We start from the raw sequence: 23,078 nt of genomic DNA on the forward strand, positions 1-23,078 counted from the left end.
GTGTGACGGACGTAGACTTGGAGGACTGTCGGCACCAGAAAGTCGAATAAACGAACTGGTACCGAGAACGATGGGGTACAGGACCCTAGGTCAGGAGCCGATTCAACGTCCTGACAATTAACCTGGTAGGGAGAGTATCTTCACGAACTTCCCTAAGAGATCAGAGATTGAAAACATCAGTACAATGAGGGGGACAGGGTTTTCCAGCCAAAAGCAGCCCACTGAGGTCCCGCGTGCCAGCCCACAACAAGAGCACAGCTGCCAAACACATAGTGAGCGGGGCCCCAACAGCCACCATTCAGCTCCACCCCGCGGTCACCGCTGGTATAGACTAGGTAGTAGGAAAATGTGTATGCGAATGTAGTGTAAATACTGTGTGACATGTATAGAGAATACTGACCCCTCGTGCTGTGATAGGCGGGGGATGTGGTACAGGGCAGGCGTGTTATCGATGGAAAATTCAGGGATAGGACGTAAGGTAAGGATAGGTGTAGTATTAGTAATAAGATAGGAATAAGTGGTAACTAGGGACCTAGCAGCAGGAGTGGGGAGTCAGTGGCAGTTAGATAGTTTACAAGATTTAGCAGGGACACAGGAAAGAGCAGCAAGATGGTTACCAGGGAAACGGAGACAGGAGCAGGAGAAGCCGAGGGTATTAGCATGTGTGCAGGAAGGAATTAGTCAAGCAACCGGAGCTGAAGCAGATAGCAGGACCCAGTGCCAGGGCCTGCCTACAAGGGCGGGTACTCCCAGGTGTCCAGATCTCACCCAGCGAACAGGTGGCAGGGCGACCTTGGACTGGTGGGACGTTGGGACTCAGAAACCCTGGTAGAGTCTCGTACTGGCCAGTAGACGCTGTGCGCCCGGACGGGGGCATGAGTGAGACATGGTAGCTACGCAGAAGAGATTCTGGGGGAAGTTATACAGGACTTAGCTGCTGGAGGACCGTGCCCAGGGCAAGTTAACCAGAAGCAGAGAAGTTTCCCCTAAGCTAAGAGCAGGACGAGTGGTCCTAAGGACCTGAAGTACGGATTCAGACTGTGCCACAATAAAGAAGGTCCGGTTGTTTTTACCAGTGACTGACGTGTAATTATTCCTTTAAGACGAGGAAACAGCAAGAAGAAATGGGGACGATCCCGAAGGTAACGGCTGATGCCCCCGGCCCAAAGGGGAGCCGCACACACACATTGACGTTTATAGAAGTCAGGGGAAGCATTGTTTGCCATCACCTGGCTCTCCTCTTCACTGCCACTAATCTCCAAAAACAGGGATATGACCGTGACCTTCCCTCAATGAACTGTAGCACCCCACATCCAGCAGCACTCATACAGCCCCAAACCATGAGCCCCTACCACCATGCTTAACTTTAGACAACACAACCTTGTCTGTGTCCTCACCTGGAGTTGCCACACACACTTGTCTGTGTCCTCTCCTTGAGTTGCCAGACACACTTGTCTGTGTCCTCACCTGGAGCCACCACAAACACTTGTCTGTGTCCTCACCTGGAGCCACCACAAACACTTGTCTGTGTCCTCACCTTGAGCCGCCACACACACTTGTCTGTGTCGTCACCTGGAGCCACCACACACACTTGTCTGTGTCCTCACCTGGAGCCACCACACACACTTGTCTGTGTCCTCACCTGGAGCCACCACACACACTTGTCTGTGTCCTCACCTGGAGACACCACACACATTTGTCTGTGTCCTCTCCTGGAGCCACCACAAACACTTGTCTGTGTCCTCACCTGGAGCCACCACAAACACTTGTCTGTATCCTCTCCTGGAGCCACCACACAGATTTGTCTGTGTCCTCTCCTGGAGCCACCACAAACACTTGTCTGTGTCATCACCTGGAGACACCACACAGATTTGTCTGTGTCCTCTCCTGGAGCCACCACAAACACTTGTCTGTGTCATCACCTGGAGCCACCACAAACGCTTGTCTGTGTCCTCACCTGGAGCCGCCACACACACTTGTCTGTATCCTCTCCTGGAGCCACCACAAACACTTGTCTGTGTCCTCACCTGGAGACACCACACAGATTTGTCTGTGTCCTCTCCTGGAGCCACCACAAACACTTGTCTGTGTCATCACCTGGAGCCACCACAAACACTTGTCTGTGTCCTCACCTGGAGCCACCACAAACACTTGTCTGTGTCCTCACCTTGAGCCGCCACACACACTTGTCTGTGTCCTCACCTGGAGCCACCAAACACACTTGTCTGTGTCCTCACCTGGAGACACCACACACATTTGTCTGTGTCCTCTCCTGGAGCCACCACAAACACTTGTCTGTGTCATCACCTGGAGCCACCACAAACACTTGTCTGTGTCCTCACCTGGAGCCGCCACACACACTTCTCTGTGTCCTCACCTGGAGCCACCACACACATTTGTCTGTGTCCTCTCCTGGAGCCACCACAAACACTTGTCTGTGTCATCACCTGGAGCCACCACACACATTTGTCTGTGTCCTCACCTGGAGCCACCACACACATTTGTCTGTGTCCTCACCTGGAGCCACCATAAACACTTGTCTGTGTCCTCACTTGGAGCCGCCACACACACTTGTCTGTGTCCTCTCCTGGAGCCACCACAAAAACTTGTCTGTGACCTCACCTGGAGACACCACACAGATTTGTCTGTGTCCTCTCCTGGAGCCACCACAAACACTTGTCTGTGTCATCACCTGGAGCCACCACAAACACTTGTCTGTGTCCTCACCTGGATCCACCACAAACACTTGTCTGTGTCCTCACCTTGAGCCGCCACACACACTTGTCTGTGTCCTCACCTGGAGCCACCAAACACACTTGTCTGTGTCCTCACCTGGAGACACCACACACATTTGTCTGTGTCCTCTCCTGGAGCCACCACAAACACTTGTCTGTGTCATCACCTGGAGCCACCATAAACACTTGTCTGTGTCCTCACCTGGAGCCGCCACACACACTTGTCTGTGTCCTCTCCTGGAGCCACCACAAACACTTGTCTGTGTCCTCACCTGGAGCCACCACAAACACTTGTCTGTGTCCTCACCTGGAGCCGCCACACACACTTGTCTGTGTCCTCTCCTGGAGCCACCACACACACTTGTCTGTGTCCTCACTTGGAGCCGCCACACACACTTGTCTGTGTCCTCTCCTGGAGCCACCACAAACACTTGTCTGTGTCCTCACCTGGAACCGCCACACACATATGTCTCTGTCATCACCTGGAGCCACCACAAACACTTGTCTCTGTCCTCACCTGAAGCCGCCACACACACTTGTCTGTGTCTTCATCTGAAGCCGCCACACACACTTGTCTGTGTCTTCACCTGGAGTTGCCAGACACACTTGTCTGTGTCTTCATCTGGAGCCGCCAGACACACTTGTCTGTGTCCTCACCTGGAGTTGCCAGGCACACTTGTCTGTGTCCTCACCTGGAGCCGCCACACACACTTGTCTGTGTCCTCACCTGGAGCCACCAAACACACTTGTCTGTGTCCTCACCTGGAGACACCACACACATTTGTCTGTGTCCTCTCCTGGAGCCACCACAAACACTTGTCTGTGTCATCACCTGGAGCCGCCACACACACTTGTCTGTGTCCTGTCCTGGAGCCACCACAAACACTTGTCTGTGTCCTCACTTGGAGCCGCCACACACACTTGTCTGTGTCCTCTCCTGGAGCCACCACAAAAACTTGTCTGTGTCTTCACCTGGAGACACCACACAGATTTGTCTGTGTCCTCTCCTGGAGCCACCACAAACACTTGTCTGTGTCATCACCTGGAGCCACCACAAACACTTGTCTGTGTCCTCACCTGGATCCACCACAAACATTTGTCTGTGTCCTCACCTTGAGCCGCCACACACACTTGTCTGTGTCCTCACCTGGAGACACCACACACATTTGTCTGTGTCCTCTCCTAGAGCCACCACAAACACTTGTCTGTGTCCTCACCTGGAGCTGCCACAAACACTTGTCTGTTTCCTCACCTGGAGCCGCCACACACACTTATATATAGCATAGAATCTGGCTCACAATAAATAAGTTAGGTGCCGCCGAGAAAAAGTCAATGATGCAAAAAGTCAGCTCGGGCACTCAAAGAAGTGAAAAAACGAGAGTGTTGATGCTTATCAATGCCAATTTTTATTCATGCAAAGGTTTGTGCTATGACGTTTCGGCCATACAATTTTGGCCTTTATCAAATAAATGTACTGAAACAAAAGAAAGAAAAATACAATATCAAATCTCATAGACATGTACAGTCGATTTCACACCTACAGTCAATTTTACACGTAATGCATGCAATAAAAAATTCGGCCAATGCTTTTGGCGTTAGAACAACACGTATAACAAACAGAAAAACCTGATGTATATTTGTATGAATTATCAATTCATGATTGTTCAATTGAGAGACCCTAATATACATAACATATATGTAAGAAGGCATTATATAGAAAATACGTACCACAAGAAACGTATATGAGTTTAGACTGGTGAAACTAAGTTCACATATGTTGCTCAGTGGTACCTTAGTGATCAACCTGAAGTAGAAAACAAACCCATCTTGAGAATATTATCAATATTTCATGTAAATGTATGAAAGGGACCGTAAAGAAAAAAGATTTATGTGAAATACACAAAATCGATAGCCAAATTTACCTTTGCTATTATCTATGTGATATGTCTCTTGGAGACCCAAATGTTCACTAGCAAGCTGTGGTATATGGTCCGCTATAACGCTTGAGATACAAAAAGAATGTTAAGAATTAGATTGAAACCACCATCCGGTGAAAGAGAGGGTGGTATTTCTGAAGAAACAGGGGGGGGGGGGGGGAACCAGGCAGGGCTTAGTACAGATTCAATCGCCATGTTGGGCTCAGTAAGTAATGTGGTGTTACCTTAATCACCGTCTTTTAACCTCTCAAGGTGCTCATGTTGGTGTTGACACTTGTCTGTGTCTTCATCTGAGGCCGCCACACACACTTGTCTGTGTCTTCATCTGAAGCCGCCACACACACTTGTCTGTGTCTTCACCTGGAGTTGCCAGACACACTTGTCTGTGTCCTCACCTGGAGCCGCCACACACACTTGTCTGTGTCCTCACCTGGAGCCACCAAACACACTTGTCTGTGTCCTCACCTGGAGACACCACACACACTTGTCTGTGTCCTCACCTGGAGCCACCACAAACACTTGTCTGTGTCATCACCTGGAGCCACCACACACACTTGTCTGTGTCCTCACCTGGAGCCACCAAACACACTTGTCTGTGTCCTCACCTGGAGACACCACACACATTTGTCTGTGTCCTCTCCTGGAGCCACCACAAACACTTGTCTGTGTCATCACCTGGAGCCACCACAAACACTTGTCTGTGTCATCACCTGGAGCCACCACAAACACTTGTCTGTGTCCTCACCTGGAGCCGCCACACACACTTGTCTGTGTCCTCTCCTGGAGCCACCACAAACACTTGTCTGTGTCCTCACTTGGAGCCGCCACACACACTTGTCTGTGTCCTCTCCTGGAGCCACCACAAACACTTGTCTGTGTCCTCACTTGGAGCCGCCACACACACTTGTCTGTGTCCTCACCTGGAGCCGCCACACACACTTGTCTGTGTCCTCACCTGGAGTTGTCAGACACACTTGTCTCTGTCCTCACCTGGAGCCGCCACACACACTTTTCTGTGTCTTCATCTGAAGCCGCCACACACACTTGTTTGTGTCCTCACCTGGAGCCGCCACACACACTTGTCTGTGTCCTCACCTGGAGTTGTCAGACACACTTGTCTCTGTCCTCACCTGGAGCCGCCACACACACTTGTCTGTGTCCTCACCTGGAGCTGCCACAAACACTTGTCTGTTTCCTCACCTGGAGCCGCCACACACACTTGTCTGTGTCTTCTTCTGAAGCCGCCACACACACTTGTCTCTGTCCTCACCTGGAGCCGCCACACACACTTGTCTCTGTCCTCACCTGGAGCTGCCACAAACATGTGTCTGTTTTCTCACCTGGAGCCGCCACACACACTTGTCTGTGTCTTCATCTGAAGCCGCCACACACACTTGTCTGTGTCTTCACCTGGAGTTGCCAGACACACTTGTCTGTGTCTTCATCTGGAGCCGCCACACACACTTGTCTGTGTCCTCACCTGGAGCCGCCACACACACTTGTCTGTGTCCTCACCTGGAGTTGCCAGGCACACTTCTCTGTGTCTTCATCTGGAGTTGCCACACACACTTGTTTGTGTCCTCACCTGGAGCCGCCACACACACTTGTCTGTGTCCTCACCTGGAGCCGCCACACACACTTGTCTGTGTCCTCACCTGGAGTTGCCAGGCACACTTGTCTCTGTCCTCACCTGGAGCCGCCACACACACTTGTCTCTGTCCTCACCTGCAGCCACCACACACTTGACAGAATCTGAATCAAATAAGTTTCTCTTGGTCTCATCAGACACAGGACGGTTCCAGGAATCCATGGCCTTGTCTTCAGCAAACTGTCTTGTGCATCATCTTTTGAAGAGGCTTCCTTCTGGGACAACAGCCATGCAGGTAATGTTAAGCATTGTCAGGGTGCTACAGGGAACTGCATCCTCTACCAAGGGTGCTAGGCCTACTCCCCCATGGTTCCAGGTTCCCAACGGTCGGTGTCACTACTATCAGCACCACAAATCCCAATCAACACCCCACACCATGACTTGTCAGACACACCAGTGAGTTGGTCTAGCGGGATAGGGCCGCCGACCTAGGGGTCAGGCAGACTGGTGGGTGGGGACAAGTTAGTTAGCTCCAGGAGAGCGAGGAGGTAAGTAAGAGCTCTCAAAGTGAGAGGAGCTGTAGTGTTAGCTCCCGGGGAGCTAGAGAGAGACGATAGGTTGGGTCGCAGACGGTGGTCTGGGACCAGAGGAGTCGGGGACCGGTTGCAGAGGCATTGGACAGGGGTGTGACGGACGTAGACTTGGAGGACTGTCGGCACCAGAAAGCCGAATAAATGAACTGGTACCGAGCACGATGGGGTACAGGACCCTAGGTCAGGAGCCGATTCAACGTCCTGACAATTAACCTGGTAGGGAGAGTATCTTCACGAACTTCCCTAAGAGATCAGAGATTTAAAACATCAGTACAATGAGGGGGACAGGGTTTTCCAGCCAAAAGCAGCCCACTGAGGTCCCGCGTGCCAGCCCTCAACAAGAGCACAGCTGCCAAACACATAGTGAGCGGGGCCCCAACAGCTTCAAGCCACGGGGCCACAAACAGACAACAAATTGTGCACAGAGGCAGGCTCCGGATCACCAAGTGACACCGGTGGGAGCAGACCTGGACGGACTCCCCGCAACGGCAGCGGTACTCATACTTTGGTTTACCTGCAGTGTATGTGTCTACTTTATAAACCTCATCCAGCACCACGACTACCCGCAGTGAGTACCCTGGTCCCTGCACCCTGTTCTCCCAAACCTACCAATCCCCAAAGTCCGGGGCCTTCACTGCCTGCGAAGGGACTGACACCTTGCTCTCCCACACTAACTGCCCCAATACTCCCTCCGGCAGCAGCGGTACTCCCATTAACGCAACCCGCAGGTGGCTTCACAAACTATTCCCCTGTAAATAATCCCCTTTTAAGGATCGGAGTGTCCGCCAAGCCCGGGTCCGGACCCCTCGAGCCACAGCCGTTCCGGATCCGAGCACCCCGTTCTGCACCGGGGCGGTACACATCGTCCCAGTAATAACACAATGGCAGGGTGCTGTCAGGATAGCTGACTCAACATTGGTGTTCACCATCAGGACCACCCTCCCAAAACAGCGCACCCACACACACAGATGCATCAACAGAGGTGAGGACAATCAAGCAGAGGTCTGGGTTTCTTCCATTGTTGTGGTGGGAAGGTGATGTGACAGTTCTCAGGGGCACCACCTCCTCCTGTACCTTCTCAGACACCACCAATGGATTCTGGAGTGCACACTATAAGAATCTTGCAGAAAAGGAACCAGATGAAAATGAGGATCTAAAACCTTCCTTCCGTCCAACAATCTGCCCTTCTTCCTATCTGGACAACTATTGGGCTAGGAGACCGTCTCATGTTCTCACACTGATGTCTCTTCCTTTGCTCTTCGTTTCTCATACTCCTTCCTTTTCCCTTATAGAAACCATGTGCTGCTCAGTGGAAAGGGTCATTGAAAGCAAAGAAGTGGTGCTTAAACTTGCACTTAGCCCTGAACTTGTTCAGTGGGTCCAGGATTATTTGGGCCCTTGACCTGAGCACCAACAAGCAGACATTGCACACTGTCTAATATTAAGAGAGCGTAGGCCCCATGTCACGGCCGGAGTCAGGCCAGCAATATTGCACCGATCTTGGCCAACAACCTAGATTTCACAAAGGCTCTGAAACATGACCCTAATGACTGGGCAAATGACTGGGCCTCATGACGGGAAAGGACCTCACTGTGCTGAGTCTGAGATGTTTCCTCAGGTTCTAGACACACTGTAGACTGAGCATTGTGAGCTCGGCTCCACAAGGGAGTGACGCCCTGGGCAAGCCAGGGGTCACAGGTAATGACACCACCACACCCTACACCCCGGATAGGTACACCGAAGCTACACCAGAAATCCTTGTTGCCTTCCTCCAGGGGCTGATGTCCACACCAGGGGGTGGGCCAGGCGGTTGGCTCCGCCCACCTAGGAGTTCACAGCCCTGGAGGCGGGAGAACAAGGCAGATCAGAGTTGAAGTGAGAGTGAAGTGGTAGAGGAGCAAGTGAGAGGAGTTAAAGTGGCAGAGAAGGTGACAGTTTGGAAAGCCGAAGTTGGTCCGGGTGTGTGCCCCGGACTGAGAACAGCAAGGTTAGCAGACGGCGGTGACCGTCTGCAGGAGAGGCTGATTGGAGGTTGCCGAAAGGACCGTGGACGGGTGGTGGCCCGGCAATACCGGAGTGGTATACGAAGAGAAGCCAGCACCATTGGCAGGGGCCTTTCGGATCCCGGCAAGGCTAGGAGTCGCCGTGAATTTGCCAAATCCGTCAGTAAAGGGGACCTCCGGGTCTCCCAACAACTAAGTCCGATTGAAGGCAACAGTCCAACCGTAGGAGAGAGACACCGCCACCGCCAAGGCACCAGTCTCTCAGGGCCAGCGCCTGCGGGCAAAGAGGGGCTCCTCCGGCCCATATCCAAGCCGGGGAGCGGGTTACCGGTGGGAACCCATCGCTACCAACGTTACACAAGGTGCAGGGAAAGAGACAGTCACCGCTAACTACCGGGGAAAAGCAACAGCAGCCGTCCGTGGGAACCGTCTTTCCAGCCGTGTGTTTTACCGAGAACTGTGTCACCGTCTCAGGCTGAGTGAGTACCACCGTGCCGTGAGGCACAGCGCTGCCCCCGCGACCCTGCACCTCACCAGGCCCCGCACCTGGCCTGCCATCCCTCATCCTCCTCCCCATCACTGGGCCCCGGGACAACCAACCCCCTACCCACGGAGGGGAGAACTAACAACAAAGCTGCTCCCTGTCACCGCTCCCGGGATCCCCCTACAGAGCAGCGGTGGTGTCCACACAATCACCACAACCGTGGGTGGCGTCACGGACAATAAATCCCCAAATCCAATCCCCTTTTCACTCACGGGCGAGGAGCGCCTGTTCTGCCTTCGTCCACGTGTGAGCTGTGTGGACTCCGGCATACAGCTAACCTTCATCCACTGTTTCAATAAACAGACTGTGTTGCCTTTAAGTCTTTATTTATTAAATGATGATGGATAGGTGGATGATCATAAGAAATGGATGATTGATTGGTAAAAATTATAACAAAGGATACAAATCCAAATCAGTACAGGCATATCACGAATAACAGAATGACATACATAGTAGTACTGGTATTTACAGAATCTGCATAACACAGAGAGCAATGCATATGACTGAATACAACATTTACACTGCTGAAGCTGCCCTACACCTGCTCTGCATGTATCACAGCCTATGCAATCTGAGTAGAGCCACTGTTACTTCACAGTGCCTACATAACAACTGCACACATATTCCAACACAAATATGTAGTCTAGTACAATGATTCCTACCGGGATCCACTAGTCAGGAGGAACGATTGAAGAAAAGGAACTGGAGCCAGCCATAGCACCTCTGAATCCTATGGAGGCACCAAGACATCTGCGTCTCCAACTCAGTAAGGGAAGGGAAAAGGGGCAGTCCAAGGAAGTATCTTTTCCTTAAAGCAACAGGCTCCAACCCACAGAAATACTGTGAGATGTATGAAGAAAACACTTAAAACATAAGAAAGCCAACAGTGACCTCTTGTGGGCAACAAATGATATTACCCTTATCCTATTTAATGAATAGAAGACAGAACACTCCCCGCTTGGCGTTAACCAATGCCACTATTGGACTCCTGAGGGGATAACAACAACACAAGTTCAGTGACTGGTCTGGTGAACAGTTTGTTCTCTCCGAGCTTGCTCACTCTGACCTCTACCTTGCGTACTCTCCCATCCTTGCTGGGAAAGGGTTTGGTGACTAGACCGAGTGGCCACTCATTTCGGTGTGATTGACTGTCCTTTACAAGTACCACATCGCCAAGTCTGATGTTTGGATGGTCTTTCTGCCATTTTGTTCTGGTTTGCAGAGTGGAGAGATATTGTTTCCTCCATCTGTCCCAAAAGGCATTGGACACGTTTTGTACTTGCCTCCATTGTCTTCTGTAGAGGTCTTTCTCGGTGAATTCTCCAGGTGGAGCTCCTGGGACACAGGTTTTCTGTGTAAGTAACATGGCAGGAGTAAGAACTGTTGAGTCTCCAGAATCTCCAGAAAGAGCTGTCAATGGCCTAGCATTCATGATAGCTGTAACTTCGGCCAAGAACGTAGTCAAGCTTTCGTGGGTAAGTCTGGTGTTTGCTTGCAAGAGAATAGAATCTAGAATCTTGCGTGCAATTCCTATCATTCTTTCCCAGGTGCCTCCCATGTGCGAAGAGTGTGGCGGGTTGAAGGTCCAGGTGCATCCTTGCTCACCTAGGTACCTCTCTACATTTATAATGTCTAGATTGGAAGGGATTTGGAGTTCTCTTGCTGCTCCAATAAAGTTCGTGCCTCTATCAGAACGAATGTGCTTCACAGGGCCTCTGATAGCGATGAAGCGTCGAAGTGCATTTATGAAACTTGAAGTGTCCATAGATTCTATTACTTCGATATGAACAGCTCTGACAGACAAACAGGTGAATAGAACTGCCCAACACTTTGCTTCGGCATGGACCTTCCTAGTGCGTCTTGTAGCTACGGACCAGGGGCCGAACACATCCAGTCCAACGTTGGTGAAAGGGGGTTCAGTACTGAGCCTGTCAGGTGGAAGATTAGCCATCTTCTGGTTTTGAAACATGCCATGAAGTTTGCGACACGTAACGCAGTTGAAGATGAGTTTGCTCACGCTTCTCTTCGCTCCGACTATCCATAGTCCAGCCGCTCGTAGACTCCCTTCGGTAAACAAACGACCTTGATGTCTCACCAAGATGTGATGATGTTGAATGAGCAAGGTTGTGACGTGATGACGTCCGGGAATTATTACCGGGTGTTTCTCTGAGACTTCTACCTTAGCTTCTTGAATGCGGCCACCTATTCTCAGCAGCCCATCTTTGTCAATGAACGGGTCGAGTTTCCTCAACGCACTGTCTATAGGAATGGGTAGTCCTTTGTCGAGATTGTCTATCTCCTTGTTGTAGGCTTCATTTTGTACAACATGGAGTATTGTAATCTTGGCTTTCTCTAGGTTGGGAGCAGTAAACGCATGCTTGCAGTGATGCCAACCTTTACTGCATCTCTGATTTGTTGGTAGTTCGGACTTGTAAAACTGAGTCACGTGTAGTAAAAAAGCGATGGCTCTAACAAGTGAGTTCCAGGTTGAGAATCTACTGAACCGATGAGATCCGAGGTGACGTCCTGAAACCACTGTATGAAGAGCTGACACTTGAGGACGAAGGTCTTCATCGACATCTGGATTCACCAGTTCGAATGTATCGGGCCTGCTGATGTAGGATGTTGTTCGGTACAGGAAGGCAGGGCCTGTGAACCATGTAGTGTCCTTAAGGTGACTTGGTGCAACGGATCTAGTCGCATGGTCGGCGGGATTGTGATGAGTAGATACATAATGCCACTGATCAGGGCAAGTTGATCTTCTTATTCTCAATACCCGGTTGCTGACGTAGACATAGAAGCGTCGTGTTTCGTTGCAGATGTATCCTAGTACCACCTTGCTGTCAGTGTAAAACTCTGCATCTTTGATCTCCTGATTCATTCCATCTGAGATAAGTTCAGCCAGCTCTACTGCAAGGACGGCAGCACAGAGTTCCAGTCTAGGTATCGTGTGTTCACGGAGTGGCGCCAGTTTTGTCCGACTCATGATGAACCCAATATGGATCTGTTCATTCACATCGGTGGTTTTAAGGTATACTACTGCTGCGATTGCTTTGACTGATGCATCGCAGAAGATACAATGTCTTTGAGACTTGACTTCTGTGGATGGCACAGGAGCGTATGGTCGGTTCACATGCAGATCGGTCAAGGCCTCGAGAGACTTCTTCCACTCTGCCCACAGGTCTGCTTTTTCTGCTGGAAGTGTATCATCCCAATCAGATGTCCCTTGGGTGAAGTCTCTTAGCATCATTTTACCTTGGACGGTAACTGGAGCTACGAATCCCAGAGGATCGTACAAACTATTCACAAAGGAAAGGACACCTCTACGTGTGAAGGACTTTTCTTCTTTGTTGATCTGAAAGGTGAAGGCATCTGTCTTCAAGTCCCAAAGTAGTCCTAGGCTCCGTTGCATGGGAAGAAAGTCGATGCTCAGGTCTATGCCCTTCAGATCACTGGAATAGTCTTGAGAGGGAAAGGCTTCCATCAGTTCTCGGCTATTGGATGCAATCTTATGCAACCTTAAGTTGGACTGAGCAAGCATTTCTTGAGCTCTTTTTAGAAGACTGATTGCTGCCTCGTTTGTGGGTGTGGATTTTAAGCAGTCGTCTACGTAGAAATCCTTTTCCACAAAGGATCTAACATCCGACCCGTACTTCTCTTCACCTTCTTTGGCGGAATTCCTGAGACTGTAGATAGCCACTGCGGGGGAAGGACTGTTCCCGAAGATATGTACCCTCATCCGGTACTCTATGATGTCTTTATCTGGGTCGTTGTCACGGTACCAGAAGAACCTCAGGTAGTTTCTGTGTTCCTTTTTGACGAGAAAGCAGTGGAACATCTGTTGGATGTCAGCCATAAATGCCACCGTATCTCTGCGGAAACAGAGTAGAACTTCTAAGAGTCTGTTGTTGAGGTCTGGGCCAGATAGTAGGACATCATTCAACGAGACGTCTTCGCACTTGGCACTTGAGTCGAACACCACTCTTATTTGGCCTGGCTTTTTAGGATGGTACACTCCGAAGATGGGTAAGTACCAGCGTTCCTCGGAGTCTCGTAGTGTAGGTGCGATCTCTGCATGGTTATTTCGGAATATCTTCTCCATGAAGGTAAAGAAATGTTCTCTCATCTCGGGAGACTTCTTGAGCTTGTGTCTGAGGGAGACAAATCGACTGTAGACCTGTTCCCTGTTGTTGGGTAGGCGTTGTCTCCGTGGTCGGAATGGTAAGAGTGCCTCCCAGCTGTTCGACTTGTCTTTGGTTATTTCTTGGTCCATGATATCCAAGAACATCCTGTCTTCTATGGACATTGCTGTTTTGTTGTCCTCTTTGGTCCTGTGGAAGACTGTACAGCCTATATGGTCTTGTTCGCCCTCACAAGCGTGGTCTTCGTTGGAAGGAACTGCGAAAGGACATGGCAGAGGAGTACTGCTTGGTAATTCCTTTACCAACAGACTGTTGTGACATGGTCGGAAGAAAGACGGACGTCCATTTTCTAGTGTGTTGGTGAGCATACTGTTGACTGAGGCTGGCTTGTGTGCTCCTCCTAGACAGACATCTCCTATTACGACCCATCCTAGGTCAAGTCTCTGCGCATATGGAGCGTTCTGGGAGCCGTTAATGGACTCTCTAGCCTTATGCACACGTAGCATGTCTCTTCCAAGGAGTAAGGCTATTGGAGCTTCTGAGTCCAGTTCTGGAATCAGGTGAGCTATACGCTTCATATGGGGGTGATGAGCTGCTACCTCTGACGAAGGTATCTCGGACCTGTTGTCAGGAATCTGGTTGCATTCCAGTATGGTGGGTAATGATAAGCAGGTCTGGCCATCTATGGATTCCACCTTGTATCCGCTTGCCTTCCTCCCTGCCGTCTCAACGGTACCTGAACATGTCTTCAAGGAGTAGGGAGAACCGGGGCCCGCAATGTTGAAACTGCTGAAGAAGATGGACTTGGCAAGAGATCTGTTGCTCTGGTCGTCCAAGATCGCATAGACCTTAATTGCTTTGTCCCTACGGCCTGCTGAGTAGACTCTGACAAGGCAGATTTTCGAACAGGACCTTCCTCCTGTGAGTCCTTTACAGATCTCCGTACATTGAGAGGTGACCACCGTTGTGTCTTCATCAGTGTTCTTCTGTTTTCCATCGTGTTCTTCTGCTTGCGGCAACACTCGTGTAGGTGGTCCACGGTGTAAGGCTGTATTGTGATCTGTGCTGTCACATTCTGCACACTTCACACTAGCTTCGCAGTTCCTGGCCATGTGCGATGTTGCAGCACAGGATTTGAAGCAGATGTTGTGTTCCTTGAGGAAGCCCTTGCGATCCTCTAGAGACTTCTCCCTGAAGGCTCTGCATTTTAGTAGAGGATGTGGTTTCCGGTGTAGAGGACACTGTTTACTGATATCCTGGGGTTTGTTCTCTTCTGGAGGATGCTTACTCTCTTTGTGAGCAGGACCTGAGGAGACAATGTTAGTTTTGTGGACCGCCACGGGTGTCCTACTGGGTTTGACACCGGGGGCAGTGGTACACGACAGAGTAAAATCAAAACTAGGGTCATTTCTGATTTTAGCTTGCTGAGCTACAAAATCTACAAATACAATAAAAGGAGGGAATGGCACGTTATGTGTTTGCTTATACCGTGAACCGTGTGAGAGCCACTTTTCTTGTAGATTGTAAGGAAGTTTTTGCACTATCGGATTGACACCCCTAGCGGTATCCAAGAATGCCAATCCGGGCAAATCTCCTTCCTCTTGGGCAACCCGTAACTCTACTAACAGATCACTTAGCACTCTTAGCCTTTGAAAGCCTTTGGGTCCTATCTTAGGGAAGTCATCAATTCTTTTAAACAAAGCATTTTCAATAACTTCTATGGACCCATAGCATTCATCAAGTCTCTTCCACGCCAAGTGTAGACCTTTGGGTGGGTTTTTAATGTTAATGTCTCTTAATCTTTTGGCGTGTTCTACCGATTCACTACCAAGCCATTTTACTAGGAGATCTAACTCCTTACTACAAGAAAGGTCCAAACCTCTGATGGTGTTCTGGAACGAGGCTCGCCACGACCTATAATTCTCGGCGCGATCATTGAACTTTACAAGTCCTTTTGTGACCAGTTCTCGACGAGCAAAGAACTTTGCAAAGTCCATGGTGGCTTGGTCAGTGCTGGTGCGAGCCGGTGTGTGGTCGTGTCTATTGTGTGGTGTATCACCATACCTGTAGGGTGTTTCCGCCTTCGGAAAGTCAGCATAGTACCTCCCCGGAGAGGAAGGTGTCTCTTTGTGGTAAGATGGTGGTTGTACCTTCCGCTCTGTGGGATAATAGTTTTGGTGAACCTCCTCGTGCTGTACACTCTCTTGCTTGAAGCGGTGTAATTCGAGGTTGGATGGCTGGCCGTCTGCGTAGTCTGTTCGGTGAAGCACATCTGAGCTGTCATCTATCCTGGAGTATTGGTAGACGTATTCTGCGACGCGCTGTGCTGGATCCTGCTGGTCTAGGTCCGGCCTAAGAACATCGCTGCGTCTTTCTTCGGGGTGCTCTGCCGCTTCCAGGACCTCTGCCTTGGCTATTGCGGCCGCTGTCTCCTTTTCTACGGCAAGTCTTTCTAGAGTCAGTTGCAGACGTGCACTCTCTGATTCTTGCTCCGCTTTCAGACGTGCACTCTCTGCTTCTAGCTCCGCTTGCAGACGTGCACTCTCTGTCTGTTTTAGTTTGAGTTGCATTTCCCGTTCAGTGAAGGAGGACCTCACTTTAGCTGCTTCGGCCTCAGCGCGTGCGACGGCAGCAAGCTCCCTAATTGAGGACTTAGTAGAGCTTGCCCGTGACCTTGTCTTCAGGGAAGACGCTTGGCTGACAGACATTGTGCACTTGGCTGCAGACTACTTTAGCGGGAAACAGAGTCTATTTGCAGACGGCCTTCCGCGTGGTGGAGAGTGGAATGGTGGTTTCTGGCGTACTGCGGTCTAGTCACTGCGGCTGTATGGTGGCTGCTGCGACATCCATATGCGGTACAGCGTGGATGTTAGCGGTCCCGTACTAGAGCCTGCGACCGGCTATCTTTACTGGAGCTGGACTGCGCTCTTGTTCTATGTAGCTGTACGGCGGCTGCTGTAATACCTGTGTGCCGTGTAGCGTGGGTGTTAGCTGTCCCGTACAGTTCGTACAATCGCTGCCTGCGACCAGCAGCCCGTTTTTACTGTTCTGCCTTCGGCCACGTGTGAGCTGTGTGGACTCCGGCATACAGCTAACCTTCATCCACTGTTTCAATAAACAGACTGTGTTGCCTTTAAGTCTTTATTTATTAAATGATGATGGATAGGTGGATGATCATAAGAAATGGATGATTAATTGGTAAAAACTATAACAAAAGATACAAATCCAAATCAGTACAGAATAACAGAATGACATACATAGTAGCACTGGTATTTACAGAATCTGCATAACATAGAGAGCAATGCATATGACTGAACACAACACCTCTGAATCCTATGGAGACACCAAGACATCTGCCTCTCCAACTCAGTAAGGGAAGGGAAAAGGGGCAGTCCAAGGAAGTATCTTTTCCTTAAAGCAACAGGCTCCAACCCACAGAAATACTGTGAGATGTATGAAGAAAACACTTAAAACATAAGAAAGCCAACAGTGACCTCTTGTGGGCAACAAACGATATTAACCTTATCCTATTTAATGAATAGAAGACAGAACAGCGCCGCTCGAGTCCCCGGGATCCGGCCCATCGCTCGAGCCACCGAGCAGCAGAGGCCGCAGCAGCAGCGGCAGCCGGATCCGACCAGTGGGAGAGCACGGCGTCCCCTCCTCCGCCCGCGACAAGGGCAAGAAGCAGACACCATCACAGTCCTTTGGGATGATTGTCCTCCTGCAGGTAAAAAGAGGCTTCAATTGGGGTCCTTCTGCACCTGCTCTGGCCCACTGGTTGAAGCTCCGACAGCAGCCACATGTAGAGTATGGGCAATGGTTTCTGGTTCATGATGATACAATGGTGTCTGCACAAAGTCATTTAAATAGATCACACCCCTTACAATAAATATCTATGAGCACTACAAGGTCACTTGGCTGCAAAGAGCTTTGTGCAATTTTTGGGTAAAGTGTTGTAATGACTACAAATCGTAGTACAGTAGGACCACAACCTTTTGTGGCAGCTGACGGACCTTGAACTAAGGGTGAGGATGCTTTTCTCGTGGGTTGAATACATTTACAATTTATGGTGACCAGTATAGAATATAGCGGACACAAGGGACCAGTCACTTCTCACAAATTTCAAAACGGTGCTTGTTTCCTTATTTTTAGACCTTGTATCTCGCTTGTATATCACTTTCACATCTGCACCACATCTAAGAAGCTTCCCCACTCACTTCCCAGAAGCTCAGAAGCTGGACACCATGGCAGAGAACATCACCTATGCTGAGATGAACCTGACCACCAGCAAAGGAAAAGGGAAAAAGAAGACAGATACAGGTGAGGGGCGACTATAAGGGGGAGACCATGGGGGGACCAGGCCCATAAAGGCAGGATCATGCTGCATGTCCTCTAAATTCTGCAGCTCAGTAAATTAATCCATGAGGCATGGAGGAATATAATGTGTTCCCCGGGACATTGCTGAGGTGGCCTCTCTGGGACCAGTGAGACTCATCTTCCATCGGTCTTCTCCACTGACCACAGTGAAGGGGCCTCTGAAGGTCAGGAACAAGCGGAGGGCTGAGTGCGCGATCAGTCTCCACGCTTCTCCTCACACAATCTAGAGGTTTTCTGAGTGAAATCTCAAACATGAAGCTCATGGGCCCCAATGCAAAATCTCCAAAAAGCCCTCTTCATCAGGAGCTGGACATTTACACCCCCACCTCATACTCCGGAGTCAGTGTGTATACAACACGGGCAGCCACTGAAGTATTCCCCTGCCGTCTCCTCTGACCGGCTCACGAGTCAGGGCCGGACTACACGTATAAGGTCTGGACCGTGTGACAGATCTCAGCACTGTACAGGGTCTATAAAGAACACCAGGTGACGAGGACATGGCCTGAACGTGAATGTGTGAGCCGGAACTGTGGATATCGCTGGTATTATGGGGGCACTGTGGATATCGCTGGTATTATGGGGCACTGTGGATATCGCTGGTATTATGGGGGCACTGCGGATATTGCTGGAATTATGGGGGCACTGTGGATATCACTGGTATTATGGGGCACTGTGGATATCACTGTTATTATGGGGGCACTGTGGATATTGCTGTAATTATGAGGCACTATGGATATCGCTGGAATTATGGGGGCACTGTGGATATCGCTGGTATTATGGGGGCACTGTGGATATCGCTGGAATTATGGGGGCACTGTGGATATCACTGGTATTATGGGGCACTGTGGATATCACTGTTATTATGGGGGCACTGTGGATATTGCTGTAATTATGAGGCACTATGGATATCGCTGGAATTATGGGGGCACTGTGGATATCGCTGGTATTATGGGGCACTGTGGATATCACTGGTATTATGGGGGCACTGTGGATATTGCTGGTATTATGGGGCACTGTGGATATTGCTGGTATTATGGGGCACTGTGGATATTGCTGGTATTATGGGGCACTGTGGATATTGCTGGTATTATGGGGCACTGTGGATATTGCTGGTATTATGGGGGCACTGTGGATATCGCTGGTATTATGGGGCACTGTGGATATCGCTGGTATTATGGGGTACTGTGGATATTGCTGGTATTATGGGGCACTGTGGATATTGCTGGTATTATGGGGCACTGTGGATATTGCTGGTATTATGGGGCACTGTGGATATTGCTGGTATTATGGGGGCACTGTGGATATTGCTGGTATTATGGGGCACTGTGGATATTGCTGGTATTATGGGGCACTGTGGATATTGCTGGAATTATGGGGGCACTGTGGATATCGCTGGTATTATGGGGCACTGTGGATATTGCTGGTATTATGGGGGCACTGTGGATATCGCTGGTATTATGGGGGCACTGTGGATATCGCTGGTATTATGGGGTACTGTGGATATCGCTGGTATTATGGGGCACTGTGGATATTGCTGGTATTATGGGGCACTGTGGATATTGCTGGTATTATGGGGCACTGTGGATATTGCTGGTATTATGGGGCACTGTGGATATTGCTGGTATTATGGGGCACTGTGGATATCACTGGTATTATGGGGGCACTGTGGATATTGCTGGTATTATGGGGCACTGTGGATATTGCTGGTATTATGGGGCACTGTGGATATTGCTGGAATTATGGGGGCACTGTGGATATTGCTGGTATTATGGGGCACTGTGGATATTGCTGGTATTATGAGACACTATGGATATCGATGGAATTATGGGGGCACTGTGGAAATCGCTGGAATTATGGGGACACGGTGGATATCGCTGGTATTATGGAGCACTGTGGATATCACTGTTATTATGGGGGCACTGTGGATATCACTGTTATTATGGGGCACTGTGGATATCACTGGTATTATGGGGGCACTGTGGATATTGCTGGTATTATGGGGCACTGTGGATATTGCTGGTATTATGGGGCACTGTGGATATTGCTGGAATTATGGGGGCACTGTGGATATTGCTGGTATTATGGGGCACTGTGGATATTGCTGGTATTATGAGACACTATGGATATCGATGGAATTATGGGGGCACTGTGGAAATCGCTGGAATTATGGGGACACGGTGGATATCGCTGGTATTATGGAGCACTGTGGATATCACTGTTATTATGGGGGCACTGTGGATATCGCTGGTATTATGGGGCACTGTGGATATCGCTGGAATTATGGGGACACGGTGGATATCGCTGGTATTATGGGGCACTGTGGATATCACTGTTATTATGGGGCACTGTGGATATTGCTGTTTTTTTGGGGCTCTGTGGATATCACTACTATTATGGGACACTGTGGAAATCACTGTATTTATGGGGGCACTGTGGATATCAATGTTATTATGGGACACTGCAAATGTAGCTGTTATTATGGGGTGTGAGGAGCTGGCCACAAACTAAAGACTACTGACTTTTTGCAGCTTGGAGGGCTGGTTTTGCCAATCACATTAGGTTTACTAGCTATTTACTTACTTGTCAGCTTAGGGTCACTTGTCTGCACACAATTGGAAGGGGAAGGGGTTGTAATAGTGTGTCATATTAGTTTGTCTCCATGGACTCATATGTAATCAGGTCTGCAGTAGTTCATTGTCCTGCAGCTGATGGGGGGCTGTACGTCTATTGTTCCCCTCTGCAGGGGGCCTCACTGATACACAAGAAGAAGAAACGTGGAAGCGGCACGAAGTCACCACTTTCCATACCACCATAGAACTTTTCCAAGGAGATATTATTCAGACTTATGGGGAGATTGTGATCCTTGTAGGATTTATATACAGCACCTCCTATGATCTGTATAGGTATCATGTACCTGTACTGACATGGCCTAGGTTTTGAATAGCATACACAGGTGTACACAGGTATACCATTGCCTGTGAGCACAAGGTATGAGCTTTGTTCCAGCCCATATATATGTAGTATTAAAGGCTTAGTTCTTTCAGATTTCTCTGTGTGAGTAGGAATCATTGTGAGAACTGTATACCTATGTTATCGGTGGTTTACAGATGTGTCTTTGATAATATATATGTGCCGCCCCCATGTCGGCAGCCTGCCGCCGCTCGGGTCCGGGCCTTCCGGTGGGTGGCTCGATGGTCTCCGGACCCGGGGGATACCGTGGACACTCTGAATAAATAGGGTTTGGGGGTGGTGGATGTAGGACGTATATGTATGGGCTGGGCCGTACTAGGTTCGTGACGCCACCCACGGTATGTGGTGAGTTTGGACACCACCGCTGCAGTTATGGGGCACCCGGGGGAGATGTTGTGCAGCAAGTTGTTAACCCCTCCTTGGGCAGGGATGGTGGCCCCGGGATCCGTTGGGATTCGCTGGTGCAGGGAGGTGGGCGACCGCAGGGTACTGGTGTACTCACTAATGAAGGAAACACACGAGTCTCTGGTAAACCAAGGTGATGGTGGTCGGTGCCCGCAGCCGGCTGCGTTCTTACCCCCCCACCCGGCTGGTGGTCTCTGTCTTTCTCCTGCACTTTTGTGTAATGGTGGACTGCCTGTGCTTGCAACTTCAGGAGTCCGCTCACGGCTGGATGTGGCCTAAGGAGCCCTTTCCTGCAGACGCTGGCCCGTGGGATGTCTGAGCCCTGGCAGTGGCCTGTTATCCACCTCAGTGGGCTGTTGCCTTTTATCAGGACTTTGGTTGGGACAGGACCTCTAGTCCTGGCCTCAATCAGTTAATTAACCAGTTCCAGTCGCTTCTGGACCTAGCTTCTGGGTCTGAGTACCCCCCTGTGTGCTCCGGTTTCCGAGTCGGGTCCCCGGGTCGGCACCGGCGGGCCACTACCCTGTCCCGGCTCCTGCAGACGGAGACCGCCGTCTGCCTCCTAGCCAAAGGCACCAGGGCTCCTACCCTGGCACCTGTCAGTTTACTTCAGGCCTGACACACAGGCCTGACCTCCACTCTCCTTGAACTCTCAAACTGTACTCCACTGAACTACTTTCCCGCCCCCGGGCTGTCTAGACTCTTTGGTGGGCGTCTTCGAACCGCCTGGTTCTGCCCCCTGGTGTGTCTGTCTAGCCCTGAGGGGGGTGACTAGGGTTTTAAGGTCGGCTGCTTTTACCTGTGAGGGAAGGTTTAGTGTAGGGGCCTATCTGTGACTACCTGACCTGGCCAGGGTATCACATATATCCCCTATGGATATTGTGCTATAGTAACTCTGCCTGGTGTACACTGTATGTATTGAATGTCATTCAGTGGTTGCAGATGATTATAGTCCAGAATGTGCCGACACCGGAATCTCCTTATGATGTATTGTGTCACTTTATAATTATCTATATAGGGGGTTATAGTATTTCTTGGTGTCACCAATGTATATTGGATTGATTGTGTTCATTTGTAATAACACTATGTAATGTATGTGAGATTGTGGATCATTATCTGGTGTGTCATATTAGTTGGCCTCCATGGACTCTAATGTAATCAGGCCTGCAGTAGTTCATTGTCCTACATCTGGTGGGGGGCTGCACGTCTATTGTTCCCCTCTGCCGGGGGCCATGCAATCCTGCAGATCGGCTGGAACTATCTTCCGTCATACTTCTTCAAAACACTGTCTTTAGAAACGGGCTGTTTTTTCTTGAGATTGTCTATTTCCATAGCCAAATTGTCTCTCCAGGAAGGAGACAAACTCTAGCGCCACCTATTGGAAGTAGCAATCCTAAAAGTCAAAAGTGGCCTTTTAACAGGCATTTTCATATGACGTAGGATTTATACCAATCAGAACCCCAATTTGCAGACACGGTGTTTGGGGGTGATTGCCCCTCGTCAGTGTAAAGTATGGGATCTGATCTGGCTTATGACAAGCTATAGTGGGGACCACGGGGAAGACTATTCTCCTTGTAGAGACCTGACAAACCAGTCTAGCTGCCAATGAGGGATCTTATAGCTGCAAAGCCCCTCTGCAAAATATTCAAATTGTCTCTCCAGGAAGGAGACAAACTCTAGCGCCACCTATTGGAAGTGGCCTTTTAACAGGCGTTTCATATGATGTAGGATTTAGACCCAATTGATTGACCTAGCTGTGTGGCATGGTGCATTGTCCTGCT

The 23,078-nt window shown here is 49.9% G+C and overlaps 1 protein-coding gene across 1 annotated transcript in view; it reads left to right on the top strand.

Moving 5' to 3' along the window:
- LOC142266593 (tyrosinase-like) overlaps positions 1–17,958 on the top strand; it is a 132,731-nt gene extending 114,773 nt beyond the window's left edge. The window contains exons 5-8 of the mRNA XM_075332312.1: positions 1,104–1,142; positions 8,146–8,227; positions 17,698–17,865; positions 17,951–17,958. Of these exons, the coding sequence (XP_075188427.1) occupies positions 1,104–1,142; positions 8,146–8,227; positions 17,698–17,865; positions 17,951–17,958 (297 nt within the window). The remainder of the gene's footprint in view (positions 1–1,103; positions 1,143–8,145; positions 8,228–17,697; positions 17,866–17,950) is intronic.
- The last annotated feature ends 5,120 nt before the right edge of the window (positions 17,959–23,078 follow it).

This window comes from Anomaloglossus baeobatrachus, chromosome 1, assembly GCF_048569485.1.
Source record: "Anomaloglossus baeobatrachus isolate aAnoBae1 chromosome 1, aAnoBae1.hap1, whole genome shotgun sequence".
Taxonomy (NCBI): Eukaryota; Metazoa; Chordata; class Amphibia; order Anura; family Aromobatidae; genus Anomaloglossus; species Anomaloglossus baeobatrachus.